Raw genomic sequence first — 14,127 nt, forward strand, 5'->3', positions numbered from 1 at the left:
GCCAGATGGGATTTTTCCTAGGTTTCTCTGGGAAACCAGGGAGGAGATTGCCAAGCCTTTGGCTTTGATCTTTATGTCGTCGTTGTCCTCAGGAATGATAACAGAAGACTAAAGGATTGCAAATATTGTTCCCTTTTTCAATAAGAGCAGTAGAGACAACCCTGTTAATTATAGACCAGTGAACCTTACTTCAGTTGTGGGTGAAGTGTTGGAAAAGATTATAAGAGATAGAATTATAATCATCTAGAAAGAAATACGTTGATTAGGGATAGTCAACTCAATTTCGTGAAGGATAGATTGTGTCTCACAAACCTTATTGAATTCTTTGAGAAGATGACCAAACAGGTGGATGAGGGTAAAACGGTTGATGTGGTCTATATGGATTTCAGTAAGGCATTTGATAAGGTCTCTCATGGTAGGCTACTACACAAAATATGGAGGCATGTGATTGAGGGCGATTTAATGGTTTGGATCAGAAATTGGCAAGCTGAAAGAAGACAGGGTGGTGGTTGATGGAAAATGTTCATCCTGGAGTTCAGTTACTAGTGCTGTACTGCAAGGATTTTTTTTTTAGGTCCACTGCTGTTTGTCATTTTTATAAATGACCTGGATGAGGGTGTAGAAGGATGGGTCAGTAAACTTGCGGATGACACTAAGGTCAGTACAGTTGTGGATAGTGCCAAAGGATTTTGCAGGTTACAGAGGGACATAGATAAGCTCCAGGGCTGGGCTGAGAGGTGGCAAATAGAGTTTAATGTGGAAAAGTATGAGGTGATTCACTTTGGAAGGAGTAACAGGAATGCAGAGTACTGGGTGAATGGTAAGGTTCTTGGTAGGGTAGATGAGCAGAGAGATTTTGGTGTCCATATACATAGATCCCTGAAAATTGCCACCCAGGTCGATAGGGCTGTTAAAAAGGCATACGGTGTGTTAACTTTTATTGGTCAAGGGATCGAGTTTCAGAATCATGATGTCACGCTCCAGTTGTACATAATTCTGATGTGGCCTCAATTGGAGTTCTGGTCACTGCATTATAGGAAGGATGAGGAAGCTTTGGAAAAGGTTCAGAGGAGATTTACTAGGATGTTGTCTGGTATGGAGGGAAGGTCTTATGAGAAAAGGTTGAGGGACTTGAGACTGTTTTTGTTAGAAGAAAGTTGAGAGGTGACTTAATTGAGACATATAAGACAATCAGAGGGTTAGGTGAAGTGGACAGTGAGAGCCTTTTTCCTTTGATGGAGATGAATAGCACAGGAGGCATAGCTTCAATTTGAGGAGTGATTGATATAGGACAGATGTCAAAGGTAGTTTCTTTACTCAGAGTAGTGGGGGCATGGAACTCACTGCCTGCAACAGTTGTAGAGTCACCAACTTTACAGGCATTTGTATGGTCATTGGATAGGATATGGATGAGAATGTGTCGGTGAGATGGGCTTTAGATTGGTTTCACAGGGCGGCACAATATCGAGGGTTGAAAGGCCTGTACTGTGCTGTAATACTCTATGTTCTAGATGTGATTCAAACATGGATTTAGTTTTGCACATATCCTGTGAAAAGTATAGAACAATCAGTAGCATCTTATTCCTATAGAAAATAAATCCATAATTATAAATGCAGAATTTTTATGCAGCACAAAACACAATGTTGATTTCGAAATCTAATTGTGTAATTTCACCTATGCCTGAAGTCTAACCTAGAAGACCTAATATTCTTTCACGAGCTCCACTTTGATAAATTGTGTAAATGCAATTATGTCCAATATTGCTACTTGCTAACGTTTTGCTGCTTATTACCAAGAGCAAGGGAAGGATATATCGATAAGTGAGCCACCATGCAGTTGGAAAGAAAATCAGAGAAGGGTCTCTCTCCCCTCCTCTCTCACCAAGTTAAAAGAAGTGTTAAATTTAAAATAATCAGAAGAGCAATCAAAGTATAGTTTATGTTTGGTCTGAAGCAATCATTGTGTTACTATGAAAGAATAACCTTCCAAAATGACTTTAATTTACTTGTTCGCATAATCTTTAAAAACTAACAATTTTAGATTCAGTATTTGCTAGGGGGATGATCTACCAATCAATTTTGATTGATTTCAAGTTGAAAATTCTGAGAGTAAATTCTAAAGTCTGTAATAATAGTGTAGAACAGTGTGAAAAATATCCCTCAAACCTAGCATACTAGAATATCAATATTTCATGCCACTAAATGAAATCACACTTTGCAGGATGATATTTCTGGCTATTTGGAAATAATGCAAAAAATTTACAATATGTTTATAAAACATGGATTCATAGAAAAAACTATTTATAAGGATAAACTGAAGATTAAAGATTTTTAATGGATTTTGTAAGTGTTTCATTTTAGAATACAAAGTTCAAGTTTAGTTTAAAAACACATTGTTTTCTGTACCCCTCATAGCAGCAATGTAACTCACATCACCTGGGAAGAAAGGAATGTTAACAACTGGCATATTTAATGTGTCATTGTCATTGTATGAGTGGGTATGCCACTTACCTGTATGGAAGTTTACATCTAGCAGTAGTTCTTTCCAAAATATTTGCGTCATTTGGCAAATTTCCAGTATTTTGCATTAGTACTTACAAAACAAGAGTGAGAATGGAGTGAGAATTATAAATAGTGATTATTGTAACAAATTATCAACAAAATAAGCTCCCTCAGTTTTAGCTGGAAGACGGTGATGGGCAGATGAATGCTGAAATGGTCAACAAACTGGTCCCGCATTTTGCAGCCTGCGTTCTATGTAAATTTGACTTCCAAGCTTCATTCCTATAATGATCAACTTCCCATTCAAATATCATGACAACTGGCCACTGGGCAGGAGCACATTATCAGCGGCTGCTAATGTGGACTGAAGAAAGGAAATAATAATAATACACTTCCCACCTCTCTGATCTCAACTTTTTCCATGAGGTGGACCAGGCAACTACTGCCTTGCTTAAACCAAGAATTGAACTAGCAATCATTTTCCAATGGCATTGTTGTGGCCCAATCTGTCCATAGAAAAAAGGACCCTGCAGTTCATCATCTGAAGCTGTCAAATTCAAATGCCAGATTTAAAACTTAGGGTCCGAGAGGTTGTCTCTGGATCCCAAAGTCTCTAGGTCATTCTTTTTATCTTTGGACTGTTAGTAGTAAAATGTGATCGAAGAAACTACTTGGATTGATTTAACGATCCATTAAGTCTGGTGTTATTTGGAAGAGGCAAAGATAAATGAAAGGATGGTTAAAAGACTAATGTATTTGTAGTAAGAATAAGATGTTTGCACCAATTTTTATGAATAGAGCAGTATGTACATAACCAGGCTTGTTTATTCAGAAACATCCAAAAAAAAAGTCTTTCTTTTTGAGCTGAGCTTTAACTGGGTGATGGTTTTAAGGCAAATCAACAATGCACCTAATGTAAAATACTAGAAAATTGCCAAATTTTGCAAATATTTTGGAAAGGATAACTGCTAGATGTAAGGCAGTCTAAATCATCAGAGCCCTGAATTAATATGCTTCAGGTTCTCCCCAAGCTATCATACATGATTTTAAAAGTATCAGACAATCAAAGTAAAATTGTTATGAGAAATTAAGGTCACATTTTTTTAAAAATCTAAAACCACTAATGTAAGAGTAAAAGGAAGGGGAAGTTATTAACTAAAACCAAATTTAAAGCGAAAAACAGAAATAAAACTACTAAAATTATTCAAAAGCATGCTAAAATCTAATAAGCTTATGACCAATTGAGAGCCCATATGTGTTTTTAATCTCTAATGTTAACAATAGCATGATCAAATTACATGGTTGGCTGGCAAAGACTTGAAACATATCAATGTATTCTAATGTCACAGCAAATTGTTTAATTTGACCCATCTCCCTCTAGCACCAATTTTGCAACCAAAGATTTTGATGTTCCTATTATCTTAGAGACTTTGGGTTCAAAGTGTTTTGTTCCACATATGCTTTCTGTAGGATTTCTTGAATGAAGCAGGACCTGCATCTACAACAGACACAGGCTTAGCATTCCCTATTATGAGGGATATGACATGCCATTCCTGGCTCTTCAACCTCACTTTCTGCCCACTCCAACTAATAGTCCCCAAGGAAACTGGCACTGGGCTTTGTATAGAGACCGTTGTAAGGAAATAGAGGATAGTGTTGCAGTTTCCTAGTTGTGGTTCTCAAGTTTGCAGTTGGATTTCTGATTGTGCCTTTAGTTTATGCTACAGGTCCCTCTGAGAGGTTGGACCTTTAGCAGGGGCATATCTAGGCCATGCTAATGCTCAGTGTACCTGCTGGCACATATTGTTTTGGGCAAATGACACATACCTCTGATGCATTCTTCCTTGTCTGGGTCTAGAACAGGACAATGGAGGAAATCTGGGTTGTTACATATTTAATGATATCAGACTTAAAGTACTAAGATATGTACAGAGATCTTAGATAGGGTTAAAGTTAAAAATCACACAAAATCAGTTTATAATACAACAGGTTTATCCTGCCCCACTAGCTACCTGACGAAAGAGCAGCACTTCAAAGTTTGTACTTTCAAATTAACCTGTTGGACTATAACCTGATGTTGTGTGATTTTTAACTTTGTCCACCCCAGGCCAAAACCGGCTCTTCCACATCAGATAGGGTTGTAATGATAGGGGATTTTAACTTTCCAAACATAGACTAGAACTGCCATAGTGTAAAGAGCTTGGATGGGCAGAAATTTGTTAAATGTGTTCAAGAAAATTTTCTTTATCATTCTGTAGATGTACCTAGCAGAGAAGAAACAATGCTTGACCTTTCTTTGGTAAATAAGGCAGGACAAATGACTGTAGCGTTAGTGGGGGAACACTTTGTGACCAGTGATCATAATTCTGTTAGTTTTAAAATAGCATAGGCCTTGTAAAAATTAAAGTTCTAAATTGGAGTAAGGCCAACTTTGTTGGTGTGAAACTGGAATTCTCAAGAGTTGATTCGGGGAGACTATTTGCAGGAAAAGGGACAACTGGCAAGTGGGAGGCATCCAGAAGTGAGATAATGAGAGTTCAGAGGCAGGATGTTCCTGTTGTAGTGAAGGATAAGGCTGGTAGGACTGTGGAACGCTGGATCACTAGAGATATTGAGGCTCTGCTCAAGAAAACGAAGGTGTCATATGTCAGGTATAGACGGCTAGGATCAAATGAATTCATTGAGGATTAAAAGGGGAGTAGCGACATTCTTAAGAGGGAAATCAGGAGAGCAAAAGTTAGCCTTAGCAGTTAATACAAAAAGAGTAACTAGGGAGAGAATAGGATCCCTTAAAGATCAACAAGGTTTGAAACTACAGGAGAAGGGAGAAATACTAAAAAAATGCTTCACATATTTACTGTGGAGAAACTCATGGAAGCTAGGGAATTCAGGGAAATAAATATTGACATCTTGAAAATAGTCCACATTACAGAAGAGGAAGTGCTGGAGGTCGAAAAAAAATGTAAAGGTGGATAAATCTCTGGGATCTGATCAAGCGTATCCCAGGATGTTGTGGGAAGCTAGGGAAGAAATTGTGGGGCCTCTAGCAGAGATATTTGTATCATCTGTAACTATGGGTAAGATATTGGAAGGCTGGAGGGTGGCTAATGCTGTGGTTTTATTTAAGAAAGGCTGCAAGGAAAAGCCAGAGAATTTATAGTCCAGTGAATGTGACATCGTTAGTGGGTAAGTTGTTGGAGGAGATTCTGAGGATTTACATGCATTTGGAGAGGTTTGGACTGATTAGGTGTAGTAGGCATGGCTTTGTGCATGGGAAACTGTGGCTCACAAACTTGATTTGAATTTTTTGAGGATGTGACCAAGAAGATAGATGACAGCAGAGCAGTAGATGTTGCCTCCATGGATTTTAGTAAAGCCTTTGACAAGGCTCTGTAAAGCAAACTGCTTAGTAAAGTTAGATCACATGGGATTCAGGGAAAGCTTACCTATTGGACACAAAATTGGTTTGACAGTAGGAGACAGGGAGTGGTGGTGAAGCACTTTTTCAGATTGGAGGCCTGTGATCAGTGGCATTCTGCAAGGATCGATGCTGCATCAACTGTTGTTTGTTGACAGTAAAGAAGGTTATCTAAGGTTATAAAGGGATCTTTATTAAATGGGCAGGTGGGCCCAGGAGTGGTAGATGGAATTTAAATTTGGATAAATGTGAGGTGATTCATTTTTGTAAGGTGAACAAGGACAGGACTTACACATTTAATGGTAGAGCCTTGGGGAGTGTTGTGGAACAGAAAGACCTAGGGTTCAGATACATAGTACTTTGAAAGTTCTGTCACAGAAAAGCAAGGTAGTGAAGAAGGCATTTGGCACACTTGCCTTCATTGGTTAGACCATTGAGTGTAAGAGTTGGGACATCATGTTGTGGTGAGGCTACTTTTGGAGTATACAGTTCTGGTCACCCGGCTATGGGAAGCATATTATTGAATTGGAGAGGGTGCAGAAAAGATTTACAAGGATGTTACTGGGACAGAAGGTTTTGAATTATAAAGAGAGGATGGCTAGGCTCGGGATGTTTTCACCAGAGTGTTGGGGAGGTTGAAGGGTGACCTTATAGTGGTTTATAAAATCATGAGGGGCATAGATAAGATGAACAACAAAGGTTGTTTCCCTTGGGTCTGGGAGTTTAAGGTGAGTGACAAAAGATTTAAAAAGGACAGAAGGGGCAACTTTTTCACACAGAAGGTTGTTCATATGTGTAATGAACTGCCAGAGGAAATGGTAGTTGCAGGTATAGTTGCAATATTTAAAAGACTTTTGGACAAGTGCATGAATAGGAAAAGTTTAGAAGGATAAGGGCTAAACACAGGCAAGTGGGATTAGTTTAGTCTGGGAAATTTGGTCAGCATGGATGAATTGGACCGAAGAATCTGTTTCTATGCTGTATGACTCAGTCCACAAATAGAAATGAAAATAAACATTTTGAACATTTATTTGCCTTTCATTTCAGGACTCTTTAATTACACTGAACAAAGCCATCGCTGGATTTGTGGTAATGTCTGAAGAGGTGGAAAAGACGTACACCAGTTTCCTGAACAATCAGGTCCCATCTCTTTGGGCCGATGCAGCTTATCCCTCGCTCAAGCCATTGGGAGCATGGGTGAAAGATTTCATATTAAGAACAGAGTTTATTGAGGTGAGACATAGTATAACAACATTGCATGATGCTTTGTCTAGTATAGCTTACTCTCTGGTCAGTTTCAGAATATGCTGTGCTAAGAAACTAACCTGAAAACATCCTATGAACTCCTTTTCCAGGCTACCTTCATCCATCTGATTTTTCCAGCTCGCATGTCAATTAAAATCCCCCGTGTATTTCTGACAAGCTTTCATGGCTTATTCACCCTCGATACACCACCCTATTATATAATTGCTGTTAGGGGGGGCTACCCGTCATTTCTATAAGTGATTTCTCGCCTTTATCATTTCTTATTTCAATTGTTTCTACATCTTAATTTCCTGAACTTAAGGTGTTCCCTCTCTATTCTGTTAATACCATCATTAACTAAGTGAGCATCCACCCCACCCCAACCTTTCCAAATCATGTTACTTTGGAGCCGTGTCTCAGTGTAATGGCTATTAGGTCATACTTACTTCTTTCTATTTCTGGCCATAGTTCATCTGTTTTCTTTAGAAAGCTATGTTAATTGGACACCACTTCTCTCAGACCATTCTATGAACCACACATTCATATCTCTAATCGGATTTGCCTTTAGCCAATTTGCAAGTGACTCAGCTGTTAATGCAGAGATTATGATCTTTGAGATTCTGTTTCTTAATTTAGCACCTAGCTCCTCATACTAGCAATCCAGAACCACCATCTTTGTTCTGCATATGTTATTGGTGTCTACGTGAACCATGACAACTGGATCCTACTTTTCAAATTCTTCTCCAGCCCTGAGAAGGTGTCCGAAATCCTGGCACCAAGCTGTTGTCTGAACCCTTGCATTTTCCAACAGAGAAGAGTGTCAGTCTCCCTCACTAGATTGTCCCCTGCTACCTCTACATGCCTTCATACTAACCTTGATTGGCCTCCTATACCATGGTGGTCATAGTCAGTTAGCTCGTCTATCCTGCGGCTCTTGTTTTCATCCAGACAAATTGAAACAACCTCAGGTCTGTTGGAAAATTGGGATTTCTGCATACCTGCCGAAGGGTCCACTTATTTGCCTCATTCACAATAACACTTCACTGTCGCTGAACACTGACCAACTCAGATGACCACCCCAGGAGGTGTGTCTGCCTTGTGTACAAAGAATACAGGTAGCTTGCCCTCTCCCCAGTATATCACAGTTTCTATAGTTCAGTCTGCAGCTCATAAACTTTGAGTAAAAGCTGCTGTAATTTCAAATACTTGCCACAGATGTGATTACATTAGACTAAACTGGCATCTGGGGGCTGCAACTGTGACATAGCATCTATCTCACCATCCAGAATCTGTTATAAGGGACTATTTAATTTTTTTTTCAGTTATATATTCTGTTAAAGTTTAATACATTTTATTAACTTTTCCACCAGTTATTATATTTTGTTATACCTTAGAAAGCCAATAGACCTTATTCACTTACCATCTGTCAAATAACCAGCTTCATCTCCTGGAACATAGTAAGAGTCAACTCATGAGGCTGAAAAAGTTCAAAAAAGTAAAAGCAACAGAGCATCTCTTTCCCTTCTACTTCACTACATTAATCCTTAACTCAATACTCTGTTGTAATTTGCACTCAAATGCTAACATGAAGTTTGCTAGTTTTTAACACTCGTAAGCCAAAAGGCCAGCTTACTCATGTAATGAGAATATACTTTCAGTTCGTTCTTAATTAAACTGCCCTTTCACTGAAGCCTCATTAAAACTCTACTGAATGCTGGTAACCACAGAACATCAACTGTAGATTTCAGTTTAGTACCAATTACAAACAAATTAGATTTATACAAGATGAAACATTTATATTTTCTCATCCAGCAAATGCATACATTCAGTCCTAAAGGGAGTGTGTATGGTGTGTGAATGAATTTGTACATAGATGTGAGAAGTATGCTGAACTCCAATGTATACCCAACCTCCAGCTTCAGTCTTGAAAGCAAAAGAAGTGTGTCAGAAACATCAAAGGTTTACAGCACAGAAAGAGACCATTGTGTTTTCAGCTTTTCTTCTGGAGTCATAGCCAACTTATATTCTTCAATGGGCATATGTGTTTGCAAAATATCCAGTGCTCTTTTCTATTAAGTACAATGGACAACCAATTCATATTCTGTTCCTAATATTTGTTCACTTACCCAATAATGTTTATGAATCTTGCCATGTTCAAATTAGCAGATATGTTTTTTTTACATTACATAAGTTGTGTCAAAGTGTAACCAGAATAGACTTTGCCATTAATGAGATTGTGGCAAGTTTGCCTTCAGTATATTGAAATGGTGAGGATAGTGGTTTTATGATGTGGAGTTATATGGATTAAGGGTCGTGGAGGATGGTGACCATGGATCATGGGCCAACTATGTGCTAACTTCCAGTGAGGTAGAAGCTGAATTAAGAACCATCTGAAATTGGAATCTCAGCAAAATAACATTTATTATGTTATTTACAGTGTGTGTATTCAACATCAGGAAGTATGAGAGTCAACTAAGCCCAATTGCATCTCTATCCATTAGCTAGAAAGACAGTGGGTGGCTTTTCTCCGTCTCTGTTGTGGCAACAGAAATGTAGAGTGTGGTGACAACATCGTGCAAGAATGAAAAAATCAGACTTTTGATATTGAGAAAAGTAATCCCAATTTTCTTCTCAAGCCTTCAATGAATACTTTAGCAACTCATCTGTGATTGCTGACTTCCTTATTTCCATGTTTTGCATCTCATAAAAGTTCCAAGTTATCTTATTTCCATCCTATTTCCAATTCTCCACTCCTCCCATGAGAAACTGGATGTCACAAAAACCCAACCAGTAAAACCGAGTGGGTATCTGGCTGCCTCACCTTGCTGAATACCTGGCCATCATGCAACTGCACACAGTTGGCCCATAGTCCATGGCCACCATCCTCCTCGACCTTTAATCCATGCAACTTCACATCATAAAATCACCATCCTCAACACATCATTTTGCTGCTGTTAACCTGCCACAGTCTCATCTGATTATAGTCCATGGGGTTGGCCACATTCAGGCAAGCAATTGTTCTCATCTGAGTCTAGGAATTCATGTCTTTGCAGTCCAGAGATTGAGCAACAGCCAGTCCTGCAAGTTAGCATGTAAGCAGTCCAGGGATTACAAATTGTTTGGTTGAGATGCTGTTGAGACATCAGCCGAGAATGATGGGCAGAGTTCAGTTGGGCTATTGTGGAAAGTCAGCTCAGGGGTGCGCCATTGACAGTGTTGGGGTTTTGGTCAGTAAAGGTCAAGGGGAATATCAGGGGACTGCCTACAGAGTCCAGGGAAAAGTAAGCAATCAAGGAGATGGACTTCATAGTATTGGGTCTCTGAGGGGATGCTGACACTAATAGGGAGAATTTGCAGATCATAGGCTGGCACCTAATAATTAATGGGAACTTAAACAGATGATGGTAACTCTGACCTCTATATACTGAGAGTATAGGGCTTACAGAGGCAGGGGAATTTTTATTCTGGAGTTAAATTGGAAACATTGATATGTATGTAAAAGGGGATCAATTGAAACAGGGATAGGCAGAAACATCAGGGACTAAGAACTATCAACAGGAAAGGAGGATGAAGGAGAATAGTGCATCACTGATGGAGCCTATAAATCATCTTGTCATGTTGGATTGGAAGGTAACTATGCACTATCTTCATAAGATGACTGCTGGACCTATATTTTTGACATAGTTCACTGGAAAGCAATTGGGGCTAGAAACACTAGCAAAATTCGCTCTTTACTCAGTGAAACTGAGGCTTTTTTTTCATTCTTTTATGGGATCTCTGGTTTGTTTCAGCATTTGTTGCATATCCCTAATTGCTCTTCTGACAGAGTGATAGCCATTTCAGAGGATGGTCAAGCATTGACCACATCACGTAGGTTTGAAGTAAGAATGGCAGATTTCCTTCTCCAAAAGTGAAGTAGATTTGTTTGTATCAGATGTAAGTGCAGAAGTAGGTCATTCAGCCCATCAAGTTTGCTCCAGATTCAATAAGGTTGTGGCTAATTTAATAATTCTTAAATTCACTTACCTCTCATTTCTCCATAACCTTTGATTTCTTACGGATTAAAAGTCTTTCTCTATCAGATTAGCTATCTTTAGTAACTATTGCTGAGACTAGCTTTCAATTGCAACTTTATCAATTGAATTTAAATTTCACCAGTTGACATGGGGAATTTGAAGTATGGCACTGGAAAAAGTGCAGGAGTTCAGGTAGCATCTGAGGAGCAAGAGATTTGATGTTTTGGGCTTAATCCTTCATCAGGAGTCCTAATGAAGAGTTAAATCTGAAATGTTGACTCTCTTGCTCCTCAGATGCTGCCTGACCTGTTGTGCTTTTTCCAGCGCAAGACTTTATCCATTCTGACTACTCCAGCATCTGCAGTCCTCACTATTTCTTATGGTGGAATTTGAACCCATACCATGAGGGACCAGACCCTGGAATGCTAGGTTACTAGTCCAGTAATAATACCATCATATTACCATCTTTACTTCCTCAATGCTTCCCAAACCCTTTTCAACACTAAGGTGTTGAAATAGTCATGACTCTTTGGTGGGATTCTGAGACCAGGAATAGGGAAGAGCTATGAGGCAGTGAGAGAGCGAACACCTGTGAGAGGGATGAAGGGTGGGGTAGGTGGTGCTGCACTCTACATCAGTCATTTCTACTTTTGAGCTCACAATCACAATATTTCTGCTCACGATTCCATTGAAATGCTAAACCCAGTTTGGGAAGCCGTACTCGAAGTATCCCTATAATCAGATTGATTGCAATCAGCTAATTTCATGACACATTCTGAGGCTCACTCCTGTGGCCCACAGTGCAAATGAATAGATGAAAAATATATATCTTTGTTTAGCCTTGAATAACTTTGTATCACTATTTTATGAGACAGCTTTTCAGAAATAAGTTCTGATTGACTCCATCTCAAAAAGAAATTGGACAATTATTGTTAATGCTGTGCTTTAAGTCAACATTGTTAGGAATCTAATCTAATTGTTACTGGTGCAATGAGATACTGATCTGGATTATCTGTGGATGGGCTGATGCCCGAAACGTCGATTCTCCTGTTCCTTGGATGCTGCCTGACCTGCTGCGCTTTTCCAGCAACACATTTTCAGCTTGTATCTGTGGACTGTGCATACCTACACATACATTGTCCTTGAGGCTACTTGCTTCTTACCTCTAAGTAAGACTGTTCAGTTATTTTCATACGTTAACACTCCTGTATCTGTACATACTAGATTATCAAACTCAGCACTCTAGAAATAGAATCTAAGACATCTATCTTCGCATGCACATTCTAGACTGAAGTCTTCCCTCTTAATGATGGCAGAGTTATTTGACCAGTTACATCATTATAATTTTCATGACCCATTATATCCCAAGAGCATTGTCTTCTTTCTGGTACTAGTCCCTTATTAACATACTGATTTGGGTCTCATAATTTTCAGGGAACAGTGGTCTCTAATTTTGGAACAGCTGGACTGAGCATGTTTCATGTTCTCTGTGGACAGTGTTCTGCCAATATACTGTGGAAAAGGACCAATAGAAAGATTATTTTAAATTATTTTTGTAATGCTGGGGGTTTAACTCCCTAAGAACAACAAGGGTCTTTGTTGTCTGATTCTCTCCAGTATGTTTATGGTCAGTCCCCATGGCATCTTCCAATCGACCTCTGGGCTGCCCAATATAGCAGCAGCCTAGGATCAGAAAGCTGCATGTGGATATCTGGTTTGAAGCTATAGACTGCCAGCAGCATGGAAATGAGACCTGAACTTCAAAATGGACAGAGACTGTCAACACCTCAGTTGCAGCCAGCTGGACTGCTGTTCCAGTCAACATCAGAGAATTCAGGTCTCTATTATTTAACTACCACAAATACAATTGAGTACAGGAAAGTGTCTCAAAAACATATATTTTTAAATTGTTTTTTCAAAAACAATCCTCTCTACTTGAATCCTCCCACATCCTCCAGACCAAAAGGGTAGCTATGGGCCCCAGCTATGCCTGTCTCTTTGTTGGGAACATGGAACAGTCCATCTTCCCTAGCTACGCTGGCACCATTCCCCACCTTTGCCTCCACTACAGTGGTGACTGTATTGGTGCCACCTTGTGCTCCCACGAGTAGGTTGAACAGTTCAACAACTTTACTAACGTGTTCCGCCCCGACCTTAAGTTCACCTGAACTATCTCGGACACCTCCCTCCCCTTCCTGGACCTCTCCATCTCCATCAATGGTGATCAACTCATCATCCTCCACCATTTCCGCCACCTACAAACACACCCCACCAGCAAGGATATATTTCCCTCCCCACCTCTATTTGCATTCTGTAAAGATCATTCTCTCCACCACTCTGTTGTCAGATCCACATCCCCCACCAACCCAGCTCCCCTCCTGGCACCTTTCCTTGCCACCACAAGAATTGCAAAGCCTGCACTCACACCTCCCCCATCACCTCTGTCTAAGACCCCAGAGGAGCCTTCCGCATCTGTCAGAAGTATACCTGCACTTCCACACACATCATTTACTGTATCCATTGCTCCCGATGTAGTCTCCTCTACATTGGGGAGACAGGATGCCTCCTTGCAGAACACTTCAGAGAACATCTCCAGGACACACACACAAAGCAACCCCATTACTCGTGGCCGAACACTTTAACTCATCCTCCCACTCCCCCAAGGACATGCAGGTCCTGGACCTCCTCCATCTTCAAACCCTTACCACCTGTCTTGGGACCCTCTAACCACTTGGTATCAATGTGGATTTCACAGTTTCCTCAATTCTGCTCCCCCTACCATATCCCAAATCCAACCTTCCAAATTGGTACCACCCTCTTGATCTGTCCTACATGTTTACCTTCCTTCCCATCTATCCACTTCACCCTCCTCTCTGACCTATCACCTTCATCCCCACCTTCATCTACCTATCACACTCTCAGCTACCTTCCTCCCCAGCCCCATCC

General features: G+C 39.9%; 1 protein-coding gene across 1 annotated transcript in view; it reads left to right on the plus strand.

Annotated features, from left to right (window-relative positions):
• Window positions 1-14,127, plus strand: part of dnah6 (dynein, axonemal, heavy chain 6) — a 310,227-nt gene that overhangs the window by 272,867 nt on the left and 23,233 nt on the right. The window contains exon 74 of the mRNA XM_072587520.1: window positions 6,968-7,153. Within this exon, the coding sequence (XP_072443621.1) occupies window positions 6,968-7,153 (186 nt within the window). The remainder of the gene's footprint in view (window positions 1-6,967; window positions 7,154-14,127) is intronic.

Source organism: Chiloscyllium punctatum, chromosome 2 (genome assembly GCF_047496795.1).
Source record: "Chiloscyllium punctatum isolate Juve2018m chromosome 2, sChiPun1.3, whole genome shotgun sequence".
NCBI classification, from domain to species: domain Eukaryota; kingdom Metazoa; phylum Chordata; class Chondrichthyes; order Orectolobiformes; family Hemiscylliidae; genus Chiloscyllium; species Chiloscyllium punctatum.